The sequence below is a fragment of the Poecilia reticulata genome, chromosome 5 (assembly GCF_904066995.2).
Source record: "Poecilia reticulata chromosome 5, P_reticulata-male-v2, whole genome shotgun sequence".
NCBI lineage: Eukaryota > Metazoa > Chordata > Actinopteri > Cyprinodontiformes > Poeciliidae > Poecilia > Poecilia reticulata.
Genome location: NC_088834.1, coordinates 11,238,802 through 11,263,273, shown reverse-complemented (window position 1 = coordinate 11,263,273; position 24,472 = coordinate 11,238,802). Strand labels below are relative to the sequence as shown.

General features: G+C 36.8%; 2 protein-coding genes across 2 annotated transcripts in view; one reads left to right on the top strand and one right to left on the bottom strand.

Moving 5' to 3' along the window:
• The window catches only part of poc1a (POC1 centriolar protein A), a 30,555-nt gene extending 9,706 nt beyond the window's left edge, over window positions 1–20,849 (bottom strand). Inside the window, exons 1-9 of the mRNA XM_008408517.3 lie at window positions 20,630–20,849; window positions 16,590–16,674; window positions 16,323–16,494; window positions 15,937–16,116; window positions 15,684–15,791; window positions 15,348–15,463; window positions 13,583–13,716; window positions 9,689–9,757; window positions 9,402–9,554 (exon numbers count right to left, since the gene is read on the bottom strand). Of these exons, the coding sequence (XP_008406739.1) occupies window positions 9,402–9,554; window positions 9,689–9,757; window positions 13,583–13,716; window positions 15,348–15,463; window positions 15,684–15,791; window positions 15,937–16,116; window positions 16,323–16,494; window positions 16,590–16,674; window positions 20,630–20,644 (1,032 nt within the window). The 5' untranslated portion in view covers window positions 20,645–20,849. The remainder of the gene's footprint in view (window positions 1–9,401; window positions 9,555–9,688; window positions 9,758–13,582; window positions 13,717–15,347; window positions 15,464–15,683; window positions 15,792–15,936; window positions 16,117–16,322; window positions 16,495–16,589; window positions 16,675–20,629) is intronic.
• On the top strand, window positions 17,688–18,558 carry b9d2 (B9 domain containing 2). Its single transcript, XM_008408516.3, has one exon. It carries the CDS (start codon window positions 17,852–17,854, stop codon window positions 18,377–18,379), a length of 528 nt encoding a protein of 175 aa, XP_008406738.1. The 5' UTR covers window positions 17,688–17,851; the 3' UTR covers window positions 18,380–18,558.
• Window positions 20,850–24,472: the final 3,623 nt, after the last annotated feature.

Sequence of the window (24,472 nt, the reverse complement as noted above, 5' to 3'; positions counted from 1 at the left end):
TGTGATTAATTCAGTGATGCATGAACACATGAAGGTCAGCGGTCACATTTCTCCATGTTTATGTGACTAAAAAAACTACATCTATATGTTCCTTCATATGTCTCCATTTCTGTAGATGTCTGTCTGCTGGGGTATCACTCATGCATATCAGCAAGGGAGACAACAATTGTGTTACTCATCCCCACGCAGCAGGAAACCTATTCTCGCTCAGTGAAACATGACGTCAAACTGTGCTTCTTCTAAATGAAGCCAGATGAACAGAACCGCCAGCCGTCTTTCGGCTCATCACGAGCAGGAAAAAACACCCCCCGCCAGAGGAAAAGTGGGGAGGCATTTTTCTTGAAATAGCAGGTTATCTGTTTTATGGGAGCTGACTCTTTAAAATTCTCAAAAACAATAAAAACTCAATGTCATGTCACTGATATTACCTGAAAACGACAGTCACACAATCAGCATAGCTGATGGGATCAGACAAAAACCTTTTGTTAATCTGCTGCCATTTGAAGCAGATTAACATCTTCATATAAAATAAATCTAATAAACTAATACACAGAATTCATCACATAAACAAAGAAAGAAGAGGCCATTAAAAAAGTTGCTTTCGAATCCAGTGATGCAATGGAGAAGAAACATCAAGTGAGTAATAGTTATTTTTAATTGGACTTTTATTTTTTAAAACACATTTCATTAAGATAAATAGTGATTTAAGTCTAATATGAAATACTTAAAAATGCATTTTACTTTCCTATGAAGGATTAGTTCAAACAATAAAATATGTTGCCAGGAAAACTATTTCCAGCTACAGGTGATTTAATTTTATTTGAACATATTCAACCTAAACTCAGCCAGTTTGATATGTTAAATCAAACTGACTAATACAAGGGAAACTGTGTTTCAACAGTTTGTGCATACATGTACAGACAAACGGACAGGCAAACAGTAAATGCTCTTCTAATGAATCACTTGAAGTGGAAAAACTAACAAAGGAACATTTCCTTAGACCTAAATTAAACCCTGACAGTCAGCCGCCGCTACCCCATAGAAACCAGTCATCACAGACATGTTCACGCAGAGTAGATTACTTAACTGTTCATTCCAAGTGTAAAAACTAAACCTTTGCTGTCTGCAACAGCAGCTGCTTCCACCATCACTTTCTGTCTCAACAGGACTGCAATTCTGCCTGAAGCCAATTTAAAAGAACGTTATAAAATATTACAGTGCTTCTGTTTGCATCCTCCACAATCATTAACAATCAAACACGCAAGTGTAGGCTATATCAAAAAGATACATCGTAGATTTGAGGAGGGACTTTAAGTGACCTTGAGCACTTAATATCTAACATGCAGTGGATTACGATCTCAATGTCTTCACACTGATGGCACAGATTAGTTTTCGAGCCAACAAACTGTGACTTTCACAGCAGTTCATGCAAACATTACTTTATAAACCTTTACATTTCTAAATATTTTTAGATTTAGGTTTATCATTTTCTATCACCTCTTTAAATGACAACATGTTATAGTGATTATTTTTCCAGAAAAATTTTGAGGGTGAATCAATTTATGTAATGATGTACATCTGAACCACACTTTCTGGATGTTCTCGATAAATTTAATTCAGTAGTAGTATTAGTTTTAGCTGGGGAACTAATACTAGTTAGTATTAGTGCTAACTAGTACTAAGTATATGTATATTCTTCCTATATGCAAATAGGAAGTATATAATTACTTCCTATATGTGTATTAGGAAGTCATTAAAATAAAATATTTGGATAAAAAAAATGCTATTCATTAAAATAGGTAATACCTCACCAACTCCACATTTTTACTTAAATATGATCACTTTTTCAAGAGAAACCATTACAAGTTTTTAAATTCTTGAATTAAAAGATACAGAACAGCATCCTGCATGACTCAGAGTTAGACACCAGCTTCTGGCTGTGATCCTGAAGAGTCTTTGTTTCAAATACTGCCTGACACTTTTAGTAGCGTTTTAGTCAGGTGACCATGGTGACGTCTCTAGTGTCGGCTTGTCTTCTGAAATCAAGTCTACGTGGACTTTGAGATATGCCTGTTGCCACTGTCCTGTTTGAAGGTCCAATGGCTCCGGAGCTTCAGCTTCCTTAAAGACAGCATTGCATTTCTCCTGACAGTAAATTGAACGCATCTTGCCCTCCACATGTCTCCAGCGACTAGCAGACCAAAGCAGCCCCAGAGCATCACTGAGGCACCACCAAACTTCACCGTAGGCATTGCATTCTTTTCAGAGTACACTCCAATCTGGCTCCTCAAGACCTGCCACTGATCCAAAGGCTCACAAAGTTCCACAGTTAATTAATAGCTCCACAGCACAGAATCCCTCAAAACGATATAAATACACCTCTTGGCTTTATTTATATAGCTGTGCACAAATTGAAAGCTGACTTTTTATGTGCTTTTAGGTCAAACACGGAGCCCTTCAGCATTCAGTATGCGCTTCACTGTGAAAACTGTAACTTCAGTGTTAGCTGCCACCAAATTTTCCTACAGGTTTTGTGGTCCGTCAAGGGTTTTTGACCACCTGCCTCTTCAGTGGCAGCCATTCATGACTGAGGATCCTTTTCCTTAAATGTGAGCTTTTATGCTTTCTTGAAAAGGTTAGGACAGGTGTACGGGCTACACAAAACGTATTCATTACATTTTTGTTCTTAGATAATGAGATCTTGGTCTGGTCATTTCAGAATGAGCCGTTTTAAGGCCTCTTGTCACTCTGAATTCAAATAAGCTGCTGCCGGCCACACTCCCTAACTCAACATTTACCCTCAGAAAGGAAAATGACTGCAAACAGATCCACAGTTTACAACCGTACATCTTTGAAAAGCAGAAGTGCTGCACAACCAGCAAGAATGCAGAAAGTGGTTTCTGGATGTTACATCAACAAAACACTCGTCTTTTCCACCAGCCATTGTGCAGCGGTTACAGCCATAAAACCAGCTGACCAAACGTGATCGTGTTGCTAGGTAGAAATAAATAGAATCTAAAAACAAGCTTGTCAAACAAAATGGTAGTCATCACAGTTCCTGGGTAGGTTAACATCACTCTGAAAACTCAAGAAATGTGTTGGTGGGAAGGAAAAAATAATCCAGATTTTCCAAAAATGTAACTTTCAAAAACAGAATATTCCGTTAATTGATAAAATCAATTTATTGCCCAGCCATTTGTTCTTTTTCAATCTGTTTATTGCAAACACCTGAACCTTTTTTCATATATTTTGATAATAAATCTAATATGCAGTAGGAGTTTAAAAGAAATGGGTGCAACTGTATATCCATGCTAAAAGTCCAGGGGAATATTTTTATATTCTAACTGAGTTCCAAATAAAAGTTTTTTGCTTCTTTTTTTGGGTTTAGCAACTATGGAAAGTGTCAGTTTTCATGTTCTCCTATTAGACAATATTTCTCTTTTGATCAAACAGAAAAAGCTGGTAGGCGTGTGCGTGTGTGTGTGTAAGTATAAATGCACTTCATAATATCGCCCCTGAATGAAGACAAACATTTTCACCAGCTGCTCAACTCAGTTAATTACAGCTGAGCAAACATTTTATGAAAAACTGTCAGCGAGGCTCTTTCTTTATTTAATGAAGCCGGTTGTGGTTCAGGAACTAACGGTAGTTAAAGATTCAAAAAGGGATGGAGTATCTCACATTTCTCGCTCCATGATACTCTAAACTCTTCCTGCTGTTATTTCCTTCCTTCTTTGTTATAATTTCTCTTTAACATGTGTAAACCATTGCCAGCTCTGGCTCCTTATGGTGTTGCATGACTTGTTCCTGTATTGTCTACCTGCTCACATGCTCCCCCTGCTTGCCTCTACCTTCAACTCCCCTCTGCCAGCACAGAAGTGTTGCTCCTTCCCTTCACCAGACCATTAGACCATTATTTTACCTCCACTGTTATCCTGTCTTCAACAGTCCCTCATCACAACTCCTGCCTCTCCCTTTACCTCCTGCTGTCAAATGCATTCGACTCCTGCTGTCAAAATAATACCACCTGCCTTTTCTGTGCCTGCACCTTGAAGCTACACAGCACAAAAAAAAACTGTTACACTGCTGCACAATGCTTTCAATGCTAACCCTACATAAAATAAGGGTTAAGGAGATGAATTTCCATTCTATCCATTCCAGGTCCTAAAGCTGAACACTGTGGTGGTTCTTATATGTGTTTGTGTTGAGCCGTGGAGAGAAGCCTGCTCAGAGAGCACTGCTCGTCTGTCAGCACACGTGAGCGAGAGAAAGACCCAGATGTGGAGCTGGAGACGGAGGGAAAAAGGAAGGGAGGGCTGGAGCCAATGTGATCAGAAGGAGCTGATCTGCCTGTCAGCAATGGCTGGCACTCGCACACATCAGTGCATGCATGTTCTCATGAAAAAAAAGCTGCGGCAAATTAAGATTTGCTGTAGCGAGGAGAGAAAGATGACCAGAATCAGCCAAACGCTTTCTCAGTCTGTAGCTGGACAGACTTTGTTTTGAATCTGGTTTGTTGTTTTCAACAAATGGACTTTCGTGTTTCTGGTAATGTGACCATAAATTACACATAAACTTGCTATGTTACGTCAATCAAAGTGACAGATGAGCACATAAAACCCTCTGAATTTGATTTAGAGAGAACAGAAGATGAAATTAGCTTCTTTTGAGAACTTACGGGTAATTTGTAAACTCCTGGAAAATCTGGGATTTTATTTATATTATACTGATAACACTGGAGTTGTAGAATAAAAACACCCCCAAGTTATTGAATGCAGATGTAACCCAACAAAAAACTAAATAAATAAATAAATGAATAAGCCAGTTAAGAAGTTATATTCAATAAATTATGGGTTCCAATGAGGTTCATTTGTTAGATTAAAAATACAATTTGGAAATGACCTTCAGGCAGGTATTAAACATATTTTTCACCATACACACATTTCTTTTTACTGGTCTGGTGTAATATTCAGTATCTGACAAAATTTGACAAATTACTGTACACATAATTAGTAAAAGAAATCACCCTCACTGCATAACTAACTCAGACTAAATTTCTTTTTTTAAGTCAATTAAAATTACTAATTGATTTAAATTTGCCAAATTACCAAAAATAATTAGAGGATTTAGATTTTTTTATTTACTTTCTTGAAATTCAGCAAGTTTCCATACACCAAAAATACTGTTCCTTTAAACAGTTTCTGGGAAGTCTAGACGATGAAGTAATCTGTTTGTATGTTTCTGACTGGTTGTTTCACAACATTAATGCTAATTGGAGACACACCTGTGAATGTACGTTACACCTAATGCTCTCTTGTGTGACGTCATGGAAAAATCTAAAGAAAGCAGCCAAGATATCAAGAGAACTGTGGACCTCAACATGTCTGATTCATCTTTGTACAACACTCAGATGCATGCAGGGAAATCAAGACCAAGGCAACATCCAACAATTAAACTGTTCAGGAAGGAACAGTACGTTTTCACTTTTAAAACATCACAGTTCTGTATTAAAAATGATTTTGGCAATATTTATAATTTATGAAAAAGTGGATGTTGGAGGGTCTTTGAAATACTCCTGTAAGCTGATGATCGCACAGCATTGTTAAAATAAAAGCCCCTTGTACACATCTTGAGTCTGTACAATGTTTTATTAGAAAAAGTTATAAAGCATCACTTTCTTCTGCTAGATTTCTTCTTTATGATTAGACTTGTTGAGATGTCAGTCATAGAAGTCTTTTTCCTGTTCTTCCTCTAAGGCAAGACATGACTGGCAATATTCAAGAAGAAGGAGTGTTATTAATGATAAATTATGAATGAATAAATTATACATAAAAGAAAAGCAGCTTTTGGCCTCTAGCCTGAGATCACTTTATTACTATAACTACTTAGCCAAAGGCCGTTACTGAATCCATGAAGAAAAATTAAATAAATGTCACTTTTATAAAGTATTTAAGCTTAAAGAATCCAGTCTGTGTCTTCTTGATCCTTTGCCTTATTAACATCTCATCTAGCATAATCACTGACCTTACTGCCATCAAATGTTCTTTAGAGCTTCAGTTATCAATATTTCTGTAATCACAGCACCTAAGATCAACTGAACAATTTTTTTTATTTCTGAAATTTTTTTTAAAAATCCCTATGAGGAAAGACAAGTGTCGAAGCACTTTACTGTGGCACTAGTGGTTACAGATAAGCAAACAATGTCCTGATACAAGACTGTTTTATTTAAGCATAAAGCAGGTTAATAAATACAGATGTTTTTCAATCTAGAAATTTCATCACAGCTGAGTTGAGCCCACAGTTGGAATATGTAAAATATGTCGCATTTGGTAATTGTGCAAGCAAGTATGCAGAATATAAACAAAGTATTTCTGTCTCTTCCTTTTTCCCTTAAAACACTAAGGGAACCAGTTCACAACTAAAGGCTGAACAGAACTGTGTGGTAGAACATATTCAGGTAGAAAACATGAGGTAAAAAAAAACTGGTTTAATTATAGATTTTAACACAAAAGTGGTTATTTCACTTAATAACTTAAAAATCTGATTTTACTGGGGATTGTGCAGAAGGTGTGTGCATTCTTCTTTACTTTTATAGTAAATACATTCTCATTTACTGGACATTTTTGTTTGTATTGACTGATTCTTAGGTTTAAGGTCTAAAGGAAATATTTCCCTTACTGTACAGTATTTTTATTCTTTATTCTGTTTTTATATATTATACATTTTATCTTTGTGTGAGTCTATTTGCTGTAAAAGCCTGTCACTTTGCTGCTTTTGCGCAGAAGTTTCTCCATATCCTTTATTTTGGGACAATAAAGGATATTTCTTTTCTAGTTTATTCTATTTACACGTCAAAAGATGCACTTCAGTCTCATTGTTATGGAAATTTAAATGAAAAACATATTCCAATCTGTTCTGTGCTATTGGTTTAACGCAACAGAAAAATCAAAAGGGTACATAACCAGAGCATTTCTGCAACAATGGACATTTTATATGTGCAGGAGCCATAAATTGGCCGGTTGGCCGTTGTTCTCTGACTGTCCAACTTCCAATTACAAATGAAACGCCACAAACTGCGGGAGTAAATGGTTTATGCCTCCATATCAGCACATAAACAAAGAACTCCACAAAAAATCTGGTTCTTATTTCAGTCAAAACCAAATGAAAACAATGCGAGACCCAACAAGAAGAACCACAGTAAAACGCAAGCGTTCACAGACATGCATACATGCATTCTCTATTAAGATAATGCAGTTGCAGAACAAGATTAAAATTTACTGAAGCACTACAATCACACACTTGCACAAAAAATGTAACTGCAAAAGTGTTTTGTGTTAACAGCGGTAAAGTAGATATACTTTGCAAACAGATCCACAAAATGTCCCTATTGTTTCCTTAGTTCCTTCAAAAGATTTCTGCTGATAGGTTGGGACAATAAATCATTAACCTCCTGTTTTATCACCACAAATTACAGCTTCTACCTGTGGGCAAGAGCTCACAGTTTTAGATTTAAAATCTGAAAATGAAAATAGCACAACTGAAGCTGTTTTAAATTTTTTTTGTGTTCTGACAAAGAAACGTTCAAAACAAATAGCAACATCAGACCTATTGTCATACAGCAAATCCTGCCTTTCCATTAGTGCTGATGCTTCAGGTGGATTTAGAAAACAACATTTCACAGATAAAGAAAAAAAAAGAAAAAGGTCAGTTCTTTTACACAAGAATATGAATCCTCAAGAACATGCTTCACACATTGTGTGACTCCACCTTCTCCACATGATCCAGCTGGCCATTTTGTTATCTTTCAGACTCATCAGTAATAATAACTGTCAACCTGAGGAGCTATTAAAATCCATTTGCAGCCTTGCTTTCACAGCTCCAGCGAGCGAAAGAAAGAGCCACATAGAGAAGAACAAAAAGTATCTCAAGGGTTCCACGAAAAATATTAGATGAGAAAAAGTGTCTAAAAGACATTAAAAGCTTCACACTCAGGCTGCCAAAGTCCATTTTAGGTCAGTGTACACATAATCTTGATTACAAATCATCTTCAAATGCCTGTTTCATGACACTTTTTCGCCAGATCTGGGCAGAAACAGCATAATGCAGCCTTTTTGTTCCTAAAAAACCCCACACCCCTTCAAAACTCTTCAGCCAACGGGCAGAGGCGGCAAGGAACAAGAGAGAAGACATCACATGGCGTCCAAGTGGGTAATTAGGTGTCATAAGCTATGATACACATGACATGGCCTCAAAAGCAATTTTTTTCTTCATGAACAGCATGAGGGAAATTATCTTGTCTTTTGGACATCAGGGAGGTTTTCAGACACACTGGAGTTTGTGTTCAATTCTTCTTATTAGGGATAAAGTAACATTGGCAGTGAACCTGCAGGTTTCTATGAAACTAAGGCGTAAAGGCTGTATTCAATCTGACTAAATTAAACTCAGCTTGCTTATATTGAAGTCGTTTTCTTTACAGGACAAACACGTTCAATTTAGTCCAACTATATTTCAATGTTCATGCTGACCTTGGTCAGATTCAGATTTTTATTGAGTGTCATTATTATCCTTAATTTTGTTGGATTTTTGTGCTCAAGCTACTGTATTAGCGCCCCCTGCAGTTTCTGGCTGTGGACTGCAGTGATTTCAGCCTGCCCAGGCTGTCCAGACCATCTTACAAACCGGTCAGACTTGCAGTCTATCTCTGCTCATTTATGCACAATAATAAAAAAAAATATTAATATAGTGAACATATTAACTGAAACTTTAACATGTGAATTAAGGGGAAAAAAATCAGGATTAGGAGAGAGAGATGTGGTTAACCTCAAACAGACCATCATAAAGTTACAGACATTAAGTTGTAAAAGTTAACTAAATGTTAAATGCTCAACTACACAACCTGCTTAAAATGTTCAGGGGTCAGAAATAAAAACTGAAATGTGAAATTAGTGTTTCTGATGTGTTCATTGTGCTAAGGATAAAAGGTAATTAAGTTGTTATAAATTAGAATTTTAAATTCAAATTTTAAACCTACAATGGCATTCACAAACGTGGACTAATTCAAGGCACCACAAACAAAGAGTGGATGAGCAATGAGCAGTGGATCTGTCCTTGTTTTAATATATGCTCCACTGAAAAGCACTAAACTGCTCTATTCCCCACACCACTGGCTGCTGAGGCTACTGATGATGTGGCTTTAAATATAACACAAGCATAAAATTGGGTTCAGATGGCAAAAACCAGCAGCCAAGTGAGAAGAACAAACATAAAGGAGCTAAAACGTACTCCACAGCTGAGGCTGGGGTTTTATTCCAAGCTGGACGTTTTAACTGCTGAATATACCTTTGCACGTCCTTTATCCTACCAACACTGTGGATGAGAAGAGAAGCTGTTCTTTGTCTTACCTGGTTGTTGAGGACAGGTGGTTGCGAGTTAAAATGAAGATTAGTTGTTGAACTGGCTGGCCGAGACTGTGAACTCTCTGCACTTTTACATTGCGATTTGACACGATTACTGCTTTCAATACATTCGTCAAAGTTGCTCTTCCACACCAAAACCTGTAAAAACATAAATTATTGTATATTGACTTATACACCAGGATACAATTTTTGAATTTAGTTCAGTATAAAGTTTCTGTATTAGCCAAACAGTATGAAATCTAGTCTTAAAGATTAGAAGAATAAGCCTTCACCTGTTCATCAGAACCTCCAGATGAAAAGTAATCCCCCGCTCTAGAGAAGGCCACACATGTGACTGCACCCTGGATTAGAGAAAACCCACAAGACAAGACAGAAAAGTGAGTTAACATGGTAATAAAATACAAATAAGACAATAAAATCATGATCTTTTAACATCAACAACTTTCTTGTTTCTAACAAAATACATAAAGGTTGTCTAACTGAATATCAAACAATTGATGTTTGTACTGATTTACTGAAAAGCTTAAGCAATAAGTCATCGTTCCAACAAAACATGGAATCTGAATCAGCGACAACAGCGGAACATCTCCACTTAAAATGAGCAGGTCTGGGCATTGACAGACATAATTGAGGGATTTCAGTATTGCCAGGCAATAAAACAAGGAACAAAATGTACAATATTAATGTCGACATAAAAACATTCAACATAAAACATTCAGTAAGGCAGTCATTAATTGGGTCATTGTTTTTACAGAAGAATGAATAAATAAATTTAACATGGCAAAAGCACCTATAAACTTTTAGGGGCCAATTAGTTTTTCTGCATGGAGCCAGTTTGGTTTGAATAGCCATTTTTCTTTATTAAAATAAAACCAGTTTAAAGGATTAAACCAATAAACCTAATTTATTCTAATTTTTAAGATGTTGATAAATAAATCTCTCATTATTGTAGCAAATATAAATAATTTTGGTAATTCTAACTGACCTAAAACACGAGAAGTCTGGACTGATTTAACTTCAGCCAGTGAGGAATAAAAAGCCTTTTATTCAGTGTATGTAACATTCTGGTTTAAACTGTAATAAACATAACAATAAACTATCTACTTTATTACAGAAAACACAACAGATCCAACATGTTTTTTATTTATGTATGCAATACATCCAGTTCATTCACCATTCTATTAAAACTCTGTTTAAATTGAATCCAGTTTAAATCCAAGAACTGTTTCAAACACAAATTGACTTTATTTCATGCAAAACAAAAACAAACAAAACAGAGGAAAGAGAACAGAATCTCCAGAGTACGTATGTGTGAATGTGGGTGTTTAGAGGACGGGTCGGTATGAAGGCTAACAGCTAAGCTATTAATAAAATCAAATAACAATGAAGACTAACATTGGGTCACAAATGGTCCAAGAAAACAAAAAGAAAAAAAATTAATCGCATTAAAATTATCAGGACTTAGGCTTGCTACATGAAACTGAAAAAAGCAGTCCTACAACTAAAAATAAAAATCCCACATCACTTGATAAACCATTTTGTATTCAAAGAAAAGGAAAAAAGACAAGAAAAATGACAAGAACATGGAGGCTGTTTAGAAGGGGAAAAAAGGAGGAGCTGTGTCCTGCAGCTGGCACCCAGACAGGCCGCTCCGGCTGAGGATGGTTTCCCAGAAGCACCTGAGAGAAGCAGAGAGCAGCGCTATGGCAACGCGACGGTCTGACAGACAGCATGTTCTGTCTCTGCTCTGACTAATGCATGCTGCCAGGCTGGCACTTGCCATGGACACACACACACACACACCCACGCACGGACACACACACACACACACACACGCAACAATGAACCTAAATGGCCCATTTTGTCTTGTGATACAAGAGTAAGTATTACAGCAACCAGACAGAACCCATATGGTCCCGTCTAAAAAGGAACGATGCACATAACAATTACATACTCTTCATGTTCCAAAGCAGCTGGAGTAAACACAAACAATAAAACCAAAACCTTATAGTTTCTATTACTCTAAACATCAAATAAGCATTTCTATTTTTCTTGAATTTAAAAAAATAAATAAAACTGATGTAGTTATTTTCCAGAAGTTTGCGTTAGTTACAGAGTTAGGCTATAGGTTAATCGTAGACTGAAAACCAGATACAAATGCTGAGTAACACAACCGTCAGCAGTGTGTTGCATATTGTAATTAGTTCCACACACTGCCTCCATGAACCCATGGCTTTACAGTGGGTCTAGTATTTCATGTTTCATTTAAGTACGCAAAAGTCACAAATTTTCTCTTATAAATACCAATTTTAAAAAATAACTGTATATTTTTACTGACTCAACCTCCCAGTTCCCAAGAAATAGATGCACATAAACCATAAAAATCTGAATCATACACGCATTATGTTGCTTTTAGCAGAACTACATCAGATTTTTGCAATGTATTTGGACATATTAAAATGATAATTATTTTCACCTCAGCATGACCAACTACGTCATAAAACAGAAGTCCTCCTTAAAGCACACAACCTCATATTTAAAGCTGCGAGTAAAATATAACTTTATGAACTTCTGTTGGTGCTTTTCAGCACAGAGATCTGACCTTCTTCTCCCAGATTATGTAAATTCAACTCCTTTTTAGACTAAGCTTTAACATGGTTATTGATGGTAGGCTTCTACCTACTGATAAAATCCCTCTTTTGAAACCAACCCTTGTTAAAATGAAACCTTTTCTATAGCAGTATTAAACTTACAAGAATATTTTGATTCTTACTCCATATAGAGACAATAATAAAAGGTTTTAAGGCCAGAATTAGGCCTTGAGAATTAGGAGCATATCTGGCATCCTACAGTGCTGTTTGCAGTGTTGCATTCTGTGCCTTGTAGTTGTTTTTTCAAAGCATAATGGCACTTGAAATCCTTACCCAGAACTACATCACAAAAGAAGCAAATGAATGTCATCTAAAATGTCTCAAAAAAAAAATTGGCAATGAATTCACAAGTAAATAAAACAATAATTATAAAATGTTATTTAGGTTTATATTAAAGCAGACACACAAAATAGACCTTCAGTAGCTCACTTCATCTGAAGCCAGGTATCATCCCCCTGAGCCTGGGTAAGCAACACGTTGATCAGGTCCAAAGGCAACGTTTCATATGGTTGCATATGAACCACAGGCCAACATGTATGCACAGCAAAACACATGCAACCAGACACAAACACACCAACCTAGACACCCACGCAGAACAGATGGGGGGTCTCTCCCATCTCTCGATCTGCAGCAGGAGAGATAATTAGCGCTCTGAGTGGTCCCGGCACCAACAGATTGGTGGTGTCACCACAGAGCTAAATAGAACAACAGAAACTGAGACAAAGTGCAGGAGATGACAAATCTGGAGGTGGGAAGAGAGAACAAAAAAGGCTTCTTCATCCCAACAAAAGACGAACCTTGGCAAGTGACTGCAAAGAAACACAGGTGAAAAGGGCAAAAAAAAAAAAAAAGGTAGAATGAAAGACGGGCAAAGTGTGCGAGGGGATAGATAAACAGATGGACCATATGTGGTACTGGCAAGCCATCGATTTCCACAACCAGCCAGCAAGCCAGTCCATCAGCTGTTCAAACAAACAGACACAGTCAGCGCGCCGCCCGGCCAGCTACTCCAGGCAGCCAAAATGCGAGTGCATCAGATGTTGGACAGAAAGACGTAGAAGGTCCAAAAGGAAAACTAGGGTCATTAAGAAGGTGGAAAAGAGAGAAAGAGAGTTGTCCCGGTTGAACACTCAACAAAACAAAACCAGAGAAGGAGAAGGAAGAGGCAGGATCTGGAGAAACGGGGGCAGAAACAGTTCTGTTTCCTTCCAACAACCATGAGATGACTCATCCTGAGTGGGCTGCCTGCTTGCCAAGCAAGTACTAAAATACAATAAATACAAAAAAGGCATCATACGCACACACTCAAACGCATACAGACCTAAGCAGAGATAAACATGCGTATTCGAGATGTCAAACACGCGTAAACGTTCGGACCAGCATAACCCACCCTGTGTTTCTTTTCAAAAACTCAAAATAGAGAAACTCAACCTGTCCTGAAAGTACACTAAACAACTAAGCCCACAGGATAGCAGTGGAGACTGTGTGTGCTTCTGTGTGTGTGTGTGTGTGTACCTGATGTCCATGCAGTGTATACAATAGCTTTCCCTCCACCAGGTCCAGTATTTTCATTGTGGAGTCGCTGGATGCAGTGATTAGGAAATTACCACCAGGATGGAAAGACAAACCGTTCACAGCACCACTGTGGACTGGAAAAGACAAAACACACTGATCTTATAGTGGAAAACGCACATTTACCAATGTTGTTTTATGTTAAATACTTCCTAAAACATATGCTCATCTTCTTCTTGAAGAGATGGAATTTCTATAATAAAAACATGCTGGTGATCATCTCTAAAATATTATCAGGCTTCAGTCTGTGTAGATAAATCATCGTGCAAATTTAAGGACCTTCTCAAACTTACAGAAAACACAAGTTAACCATTTGAGACAAACGTCCACTGGTTAAAGAGGTTTGCATGTTCCCATTTCTATTTCCTCCCAAAAGTTATCTCTTCGTGTGAAATCAAGAATGAAGGGTAAACCTTTAAGAACAAATGTTCATGCTGTGTACAAACTAGTCTTTGTACAAGTGAAATTTTTTTAAGAGCAGAAAAAAAAGCACAAATATTGTATTTTCTCAAATATTCCAGCAGAACAGTTTTCAGTAACTATGCATCATTATTTTGAGGGTCTGGATGACTGAAGAGAAGGAAGTGGATAGTTATTTGCAGTTTTTATTTTGAAGAATGAAAAATCTGAACACGGATGTCAAAAATGACTAAACAAGTGGAGTGCAACGAGATTTCTGAAAGTACAAAACCTCTATCTCAACGAGAATAATTTACATTAAAAGATATTTTAAAAAATCAGCTAATCAGGAAAGTATTCACTTTTTTTTCTTTAGCTAATTAAAACGGATTTTATAAAAAGATACAAAACATTACTATGTATGGTTCGTCCTTAGTCCTAGTTACATATTGCAGCAGTGCATCTGTGGACTTAAACTAGCGATACAATCTTTAAAGATAAAATCAGGTATTTTACAGCAACAGTTTTTCTTTACTTTGCTCAAACACACATCAGCAGATTAGTCGTTTGGAAGCTCATGACTGCGGTGCATCACACTGCTTCAGCTACAGTTTAGACAGAAAACCTTGACATCCCAGTTGTAAACACACTAATGCATCAGAAAACAATTAGTTATCCTTCTGAATTAAAATCACCTCTTGTTTTTTAAATGTCTTCATCTCACAAACAGCAAGAAGAAATCATGTAAAAGCTTTGGGTCCCCCTGCTGGATGAACGTTGCTAAGACTTAGAAACTTCTAACTGGAAACAACTAAACTGGAAGCTGAGATTAAATGGCTGCAAAGTGAGAATGAAAGAGAGAGAGGCTGCATCCTTAAGAAGAGGTTCATTTAAGGACAGAAAACAAGACTTGCAACTCAATAACTAAAGAAGTAACTCAATAAATCAAAAAGAAAGTGTCTAAGCACTTTAGACGAGGTCTCAAGTATTCAAGGGTGGCTGTGGTTCCTAATCCCCACGAATGCAGGTGTGTCTACTGTACAGACCTAATCTTAACTATTTGTTATGTTATTTCAATGTATGTCATAAACACAAATCGTATTTCATGAACAAAAATGTAAACACTTAAGCGTAATAGCTATGAAACACTAGGAATGAAAAAATAAATAAAATAAAAAATAAAAAACACAGAAAGATTTCATAAATATTAGGACGTTTTAAAACTGTTCATAAAGCTAAAAACATGTCACAGCTGAGTGCAAACTGTTATTTCACTGAAACAGAAGATGGGTACTGAGGCTGATTTTACCTGGATAATGCTGAAGCATTTTGTGGGTTCTGATGTCCCAAATCTTAACAGAGGTATCAGTACTTGCTGCAGCAATGCATGTCCCACTGGGATGAAAGTCTACATAGCTTGCATAACTTCAAAGACAGAGGAAAACAGACATCAAAGGATCAGTTCAAAACACAAAGTGCAAGACGATGTTTTAGCTACTACTTTTAGTTTCTTCTTAAAAGTAAGAAGAAACTTACTTTTAGGAAGTAAAAAGAAAAAACATGTTGATGAACAAGTAAGAAACATGTTCATCAACATGTTTTCTCAAAGCTTCACACATTAATCATTCTAGTTTAAAGCCCTTACCCAGCATGCTCAGTAAAAGTATGAATGCATTCTCTAGTTTTCTTGTCCCACAGTTTTATGGTTTTATCGTCACTACATGATACAATCAAACCATCATCTGGAGAAAACCTGAAAGAAAAAAGAATCACTTAAAAAATGTCCCTCAATAACTAGTTGGATGATTTAAAAAAAAAATAGATAAAAATAAACTCATTACAATTTTTGTATGGAAAATTATATTCAACTCCAACTATTGTATATGTGTGTGTCATACTTAGCACAGCGGACCCAGTTCATGTGTTGGCTGAAAGAGAAGAGGAACTTCTGCCTGTGGACCGTCCACAGTTTGATGGTCTTGTCATCAGAGGATGTCAGCATAGTCTGTCCATCACAGGAGAAGTTAACACAGCGCACAGTGGCTGTGTGAGCCCTGAATACGGTTGAATCTGCCTTCCTGCACACACACATCACTTAAATGTGAAGCAGTCCGGTGGGATCAGGGCTGTGTGTTCACAGCAGAAGATTCGCAATTATTAGAATTGCATCTCTATTCAAATGTTTTAGTTAATCTGCAGCATTGTCCTCTGTGGCAGTTTCAGGTTGAACTTAAATAAAAGAGGAGTAACAGAATACAGAAAGTGATGGTTCATAAAATCTTACATGCTGGGCACCCAAAGACGCACAGTTTTGTCTCTAGAGGTGGAGGCCACCAGGTGGCCAGATGGAGAAAACTGAACACAAGTGACAGCTTCTTTGTGCCCATCAAAGCGATACGCTCGCATCTGAGGCTTCATGTTCCAGATCATCACACAAGAGTCCACAGAGCCCGTAGCTGGAGGAGGGGGAAGCACACTTGAGTGAGTTGCTCAAGAGCGCAGTGAACAGTGCAGACATAAAAATGATGAGAAATATGAATAAGGCAGTTACCAATCTGTTTCATGCTGCAGCTGAAGTCCACACTGGTCACAGTGTGCCGATGACCCTTAAAATGTCTCTCAAGGGTTGGATCCGACTATGTGGAGAGAGAAACACAGAAATCTACTGAGTGACAATAAATTACCAAAATTAAATTTGCATCTAAAAAAAAGTTAAACAGAAAATGATTATTTATAAACATACACTGATAAGAAATAGACATCAAGTTTGATATCATGAGAAACAAATTCTAAACAGATCACAAAATCTGATGGATTGAGTAGTGATGAAGAGCTTTCACTTAGTTGGAGGCATAGTGCTAATATCAAAACTGCACAGAAACATTTGAAACTTTAATTTATGAGGACTTAAACTAACAGTCAGAACATGGACATTTTTAAAGTAAAATAAATAACAGAAAGAGAAGAGCTTTTAATCATTATATTAAAAAAAAGTGAAGCCAGATATTCATTTTGTAAATGATATGAACGGGGAGGTAAATCTAATTAAGTGAAGGTATTTTACTCTGAGTAAAATGACACATGCAAGTAAAATTCTCGAGTGAGAAATTACTTTATTACCATGCCATATAAAGTAGTTTATTAATTTATTTATTATTGTTTACTTGTGAGTTTAATCAGTTAAATTGTCTTCGTTGTCAGATTTAGGTGAACTTGATGCTAAGACAGAACCCACTGTGTGGCGCTGTTTCACTCTGATCGTCCAGTTAAAAGGCTTTATTTTAGAAAGAGAGAAAAAAAATAACACTAAAATCTGAATGTTTGTCGAAATGATTCGAGGTTATTTGTATGTTTAAATTATTTATTTTCCAACCATCCAGAAATAATTATTTATATATAAATCCAAATTAAACACGTTAATTTACAAATATAAGTCCTGAGCTTAATGTGTCAGGTTGCATATCTAATTTATGCAATCACAACCGGCCATCATTTGTAAATTTAACAATGACTTTAAGAACACTTTTACTGAAATACAAAATATTATCTGTCAAATCCAGACAAAGATAACGTGTAAATTCTGTTCCAAAGACTTTAATTCACATCTAAAGAGTCGTTTCCTGAGCCTGACAGTCCTTACTCAGGACAAAATGCTAACAGTCGAACGGAGGCAGCCCGGGTTACCAAGGAGACGTATCGCTAGCTCCCAGGTTAGCTGAACAGCCGGAGCTAACCGTTAGGCTAGCCGTTACTCGAGGAGTGAAAAGAAGAATTGGAGAGCCGCATGTTCTGGTTAAAGCGGACAGTTGTAAAATGGCAGAGCTTCACATTATAGGACAGATTATCGGGGCCAGCGGCTTCCCGCAAAATAGTCTATTTTGCAAATGGGGAGTTCATACGGGAGGAGCATGGCGTCTTCTCTCCGGAATAAAGGAGGGACAGACTCAGGTGGACAATCCTCAAACCGGAGACATGGCCTACTGGAGTCACCCGATTGATCTGCACTACGCGACCAAAGGTCTCCAAGGCTGGCCCAAGATCTATTTGCAGGTATGGCACCAGGACTCGTTCGGTCGCTGCCAGCTGTACGGGTACGGATACTGCCACGTTCCTTCCAGCGCGGGACATCACCGGATAAGCTGCGTGACCTGGAGGCCGCTCGGCTCCTGGCAAGAGCAGCTGGCCCAAATGTTTGTCGGGGGAGGTCCCCAACTCCGGAACCCCGACCTGATATACAGCGGAGCGGACAGATACAGACTGCACACCGAAACTATGGGGACTGTGGAGCTGGAGCTGGGAATCATTATGAGACACTTTGACAAATATGGCGTCGAGAGCTGAGACTCTTGAACAAACTTTTGAACATTTATCATAGAGTGCATGTTGTTGAGGCAAGAGCTATACAAAACAAACCCTAAAAAGAAGTTTGTACACTTTTTTTTTTTTTTTTTTACATCTATCCTCTTCACGTTTTTATACGTGATAATAAACTATTGTTGATAAAGATGATTTCATACTGATATTTTGTCCATAGACTTATTTTTAAGCAGTATATTTCTGTATTGATCTACTTGTTTACTTACCACTTTCTACACACACATTTTGAAGTGGCATTTCATAACCTAGTCTTGAAATATTATATTACTGAGCACCCTGCACTTACAATCTCTTGGGGAGAGGCACCCGTTAACTCTAACATAACACCAAATTCTCACAAGGTAAATACTTCTTCAATTTTGACTGATTATGCTAAAAGACGTTTATAAAAAGGGATTATAATACCTATACTCCCTTCGATGTATTCAACAATTAACGTAAGATTATGTAAACATTTACTAATCTGAGGTGAAGAACAGATTAACCAATAGAAACTCTTAAGTGGTAAGCAGCAACTAATGAGGTGTTTTACAAAAAGTGGTGGGCCAGATGTAAGATTTTTCCCTGTAAAATTATATTAAGAAATGCAGCTATACAAGAACATAAAAACAATAATAAATCTTGTTGCTAAAATTTTATATAAACACACACAACACTGATCATTGCAGTTGGAATCAGGAACACTTCTATGTGTATCTAAAAGCTGCAAATGTTTTATTGGTCTTAAAAGACCTTAAAGTATGCAATAAAAATTTTCCCCAATTTAACTTTTAAGTCCTGGAATTTTAATTTCTCTTCCAAGATTCAGTCAGATTTTGTAAAAATGTCATGGATATCCACATCTACCAGTTAATACATTTGAAATATTTTAGAGAGGCCGATCCAGATAGTAAAAACAGAGCAAATATACAAATAAACATAGTAGCCAAAAGGCAGTAGATGCAAACATTACATTGCACAGAGATGCTGCTATCGCATACAAACTATTGTCCAGTTTCCTGAAGCCCAAAGAAAACTTTGTGCAATTTTGTATTATTAGAGCCAAAGTCTTCATATTTTTCTTCAAGCAGCTGAACATGAATAAAGAAAATTAGCTGAGTAAATCGTGAACAGTGGGAACATTACAGGAAGCACTCATTTGACTTTCACCTGCCCATTTTGGAAGCTTAAGTTTCTAAATGCATCCTGAAAAGCCATCCCGGGTTGTTTGATGTTGGATTTGCTGTGATTACACCACAGGTTAGCTGCATACACAGACGTGCAATACGATCTACACATGGTCATTTAACATCATCTGAGCATTTCTAAAATATACTTACCAACATATTAACCTGTATGCACAACTTGGAAACATCTTGTGCACATTACTCTAAACTCATAAATAATTTCTTATGACATGTCCAAACTAATTTACTTGGGTTACCACATCAAAAAGATGGTTTGCTCATCATGACATTTTTAGTTTGTCATCCATCTTAGTTGTAGTAACCATAACACCTTTCAGGGTTCAACATGATGTCATAACTGGCCACCATAACAAGCAGACAAGTGTTGCAACTCAACATTTGATATCAATCTGATCAAATCATACAGTCTTAAAATCAATTAGGACTCCTTCAGTCTCTGCTCTGCTCCTACATAGCTAATTCAAATGGTCCAACTACCTCCTTAGTATGTTAAGACCTGCTAATGAACCATAATTTGAGGTGTTTTGAACCAGGCAAAGAACTAAACATGCAGGGTACTTGAAGACTTTCTTTGGACACCACTGATATATATGTTTTACATGTGTTTTAAGTTGAAGGTATGGTATGTTTAAAGACATTACAACAGTTTCCAGTCTAAATTGTATCTCAACTGCACAATTTAGTGCAACATTGATATAAACTTACATGTCTGTAAGTTGTACTCGGTTAAAACGCAGTTTATGCAGTTTTGTTGGAAAAGTGACACTCGTATATTGTTACATATTGGTCGAATATTTTTTAACATACTGTGTGACACATTCACACCTATTGTAGGACGAAACAATCTGACAATTTAAAAATATCAACTAATGTTTAAGTAAATATGATAAAGTAAAGTGTGCTCAACAAGAGGCTCGCTTATAAACAACCTTTCACTTTACCCGAAAAACTATATTACAAATATGAAAGTCATTTCATCTCCGTTGCTCTAGTAGAAAGTGCAAAACAGCCAAACAGCCAAACTCACCAATGCAGAAGTCATTTTTGATTTTGTTGAAGGCACACACTGGATAAGACTTGTTCCTGTTACTTAAATGTCTAAAGGTTAACGCAACTTTAATTTGCTTGAAATAATCAGATGTCTCACACCGTTAGCTCTTCGGTTTGCTAACATTAGCTGAAAGCTAGTCGCTAGTTGCTAACAACAACACTTTCAGTTTACGCGCCGCGATTGGGCGCTGAGGCCGTTGGTCAGCGCTCTTAAAGGAGACACCCAACAGTAAGGTACTTTTAAGTCTAAAATTTCATTAAAATTTGTTCAGCAACCAGAATAACATAAATTAGATAAAAAATAAAACCTTTTCGCACCATTTTTAACAGTTTTAACCAGACAATAAATGTAAATTTTATCACTGAAACGTCTAGCAACTTTTGGCCACCAGGTGTCATCAGTAGCTCATTAAAGTTTCTTAAGAAATGGGACCCTTATTGTGAAGCTTGATGTACTTCCTTAATTTTTACATTTCATTGACCGGGATCTCACAGGAAGACGTGGGATGGATTGCGTATTGTAAAAGGAAGAACAAAAACATAATATTGACACATTTGGAAATATGCAACTCACTTCAACTTCATTAAAAAAAGGAACAAGTCCATTATTCAATAAAAAAGAAACTCAAATTTGAGTTATTTTTAACAAAGACTGCTAACGATACATTGTACTTGCAAATGCACAATTGTCATATCAGTCGTGCCAGTTTTTTAAAAAAATGTTTTATAAATATGAGGTTAAACTAGCAGAGATACTGGAAGATGAAATAAAGTTTATACCTTTTTACATCACAGTAGTCACACTCTTACTCTTCAGGTAGTGGGCTTATTCTATTTAAGAGAAATAACTGGTGTTGCATACATACAAATTTTAAATATAAAACATATATTTATATAATTGGATCCATAACAACAACAAGTCACAAAGTAACATTAGTCAATATAGGACAAGTTACTTGGAAGAGTAAAGGCTTTGTAACGATTATTTTTTTCTAATACAAAAAACTATTAAAAGATTTGAGACAATATTTGTAATTTGGGAAGCTTTTTAAAAAAGTATATCTCTGTATGACGTTATGTCTAGCAGCGGGTAGTTCAAATGGGATCTTTTTACTCCAACATATGATTTACCTAGATCCGCTTGTGGGCTGTTAAAGCCGTAAGGTTGATTCGTCACATAGCAAACAAGACTTGCCACAAATGCTTTCAGAAGTCACACTTTTTAAACTGTGTTTATGTGGATTTACTGACTGTAATTAGGTTGGTTTTGCCTTATTTATTATTTTTAGAATCTTATCTCAAAAATACCCAACATGCCTTCTGCTAACCCGGGAGCCATTTTACCCAAATGATTTTTACAAACTCATAACATTAGGCCATTATTAGCTTGCATGCAAGGGATGTGACACATTATTTAACTCAAACGCATGTTTTATAATTGCAATTGCCCAGAAATAAGGTATTTTTATAATATTGATCATCATAGTTTCCTACTAAGTTCTTTCCGCTCCACCTACAGACCATATCACATGGTCAGTGATTCAATTTCTTGACTATTGAACTCCTCTAAATTTCTGCCATTAAGATAGTTATTAATACACCAATCGACGTCACATTCATTCAGTTGCAGCAAAGTGGACAGGCTCCAGATAATCTGTATGAGACACACCTATAGGTTAATCTTTTGCAGCTAAGTAGTTCCTATCAGACCTCTGGAATGCTTAACATGAAACTTTGCTGAGAAGGAAGTTGGAAGCGAATGAACTGGAATCCTTCCTCTCACAGTAGCCATAAAGAAGTGTTTGTCTCTGTCCTTATTTTGGCCCATGTTCATGAACCTATTTCCGTTTGCAGCAGGGGAGGATGTTCTAGAAAGTTTTATCAGTAGTAGTTCTTGACTCATTTATTGATGCTGCTTCCAAAAACTTCCATTCTTATCTTCCCAGTTCAGTTTACTTTCTCTGGGGCTTCTGTGATTTTAATTATCCCTGCATGGCTATTTTGTTTTCTATACTGTAAAATGAACATTTATAGTATGCAAAAGCTGTTAGCATACATAAATGTTGTAGCTGAGAGTATAGGCTGTTTTTTTCCTACATATATTATTAGTTACAGGAGTAAAACTTTCCATATCCTTCTTCCTGGGTTTTTTAAAAGCATGTTTTAACTGTATGATTTCCTTTCAAGTCAAAAAGCCTTCAAACGCCTCATTGTTTCACAGTTTTAAGACCTGAATCCTACAGTCAAAACAATGCTGGACTGCAGTAGTGGTTTATATTTAGTTACAACAATGTGTTTCATGAATGAGGAAATACAAATACCTCTGAGCTCAGCTGGAGAGGGCTGTGAACATGATCTGTTGCACTGCTTTGTGGTTTTCTTTTCTAGCATTAACTGGAAAGAACCAACATACTTGAAAAATAAACAAAACAAAATTTTCAGAGGTTTGATTTTACTTGAAGCTCAGAGTATTTATTTGACGGTTCAAACAAAGAGTCGTTTGTGAGAACGGTTGCCTCCCAGCTCGAAGGTCCTGAGTTCAAATCCCAGTTGCAGCCTTTCTGTGCGAACTTTGGTATGCTCATTCTGTGCCTGTGTGGGTTTTCTCCCACCATCCAATGACATGTAAAGGAAACTTGCCACTCAAAATTGGCCTTAGTTATGATTGTGTGGTCGTTTGCCTCTGTGGCAGCCTGTACAGAGTGCATCCTGGCTGCCTCTTACCTAATGATTAATGGAGAAACCAGTCCCCCCATGTCCCTCTATTGATTGGGTAACTGTAGCAAATTGATGGATATTTTAGAAAATAAATAATAATAATAATAATAATAATAATAATAAAAACATATTCTAGGTTTCTATAATGAGCTTTATTTTAGGTCCAAAGTGTCTACTCAGCAGAGATCAGGGTGGAGTATTAGGTTTGATGCCAAAGGCTCCTGTTCCTCGCTCACCTATGACATGAGTGCCCTCAGTCACACTCTTATGTAATGTCAGAGTTCACAGCAGGGAACAATGAAAGGTTTGCTTACCTGACTGTGCATTTATGTACAATTGTATGTTTCCCTAATGATTTTGTCCACAAATCTTGACGAGGTCAACAAACTTATGCTAGTATTATTGATCCATATATGCTGTTTGTATTGAGTTTTGCTGTAATATGCCAGAAACATTCACTTTGTGTTGATATCTGCTGTTAGAATATTTCCCATGTGGCCTTGAAATTCACAGCTATGATTGGCTGCTTTGCACGAACAGATCAACCTTTGGAGATCTGAAAGGGGAATACAAAAAAACTGCTAACTCATTGCCACATTTTACAACCTAAAACAATGGTTCTCTGTACAGAGAAGCAACCACAGCCAGCTACCATAAAAACAGACTCCATATCTACTAAACCCAATTAGCTGCATCTGGTCAACATCAAGCAGAACAGGGGGTTTCTAAGCAGGCCAATCCTGCACGCTTGTTTTACTTCTCCTCAATGCAAGCTAAAATCATGCTGGTGTTCTGCTGAGTTAATTTCTGTTTTGTCTGAAGTTAAGGAGATTGATTTTCCCATATCTAAGCAACTGAAAGTGATCAGAGACTATAGGAAGCAAGGAAAAAGTTTATCCAGTTTTGCCCGTTGTAATATTAAAAAAATATACAAAAATCTCACCTGATCTCATCTAAAAATTAGACCACATTTTTTAACGTGCTTGTGAGAGTATTGTTTTTTTTGTTAGAAAACTGCAACAAGTCTATTAAAGCGCTCCAACTGATGTGGCACAGAGCTCTTATAAAAGCCAAAGAAAAAGAGCATGATATTTTCACATAT

Coding starts and splice junctions, on each gene's coding strand:
- b9d2 (XM_008408516.3), top strand. CDS start 17,852: ATGGCAGAGCTTCACATTATAGGACAGATTATCGGGGCCAGCGGCTTC.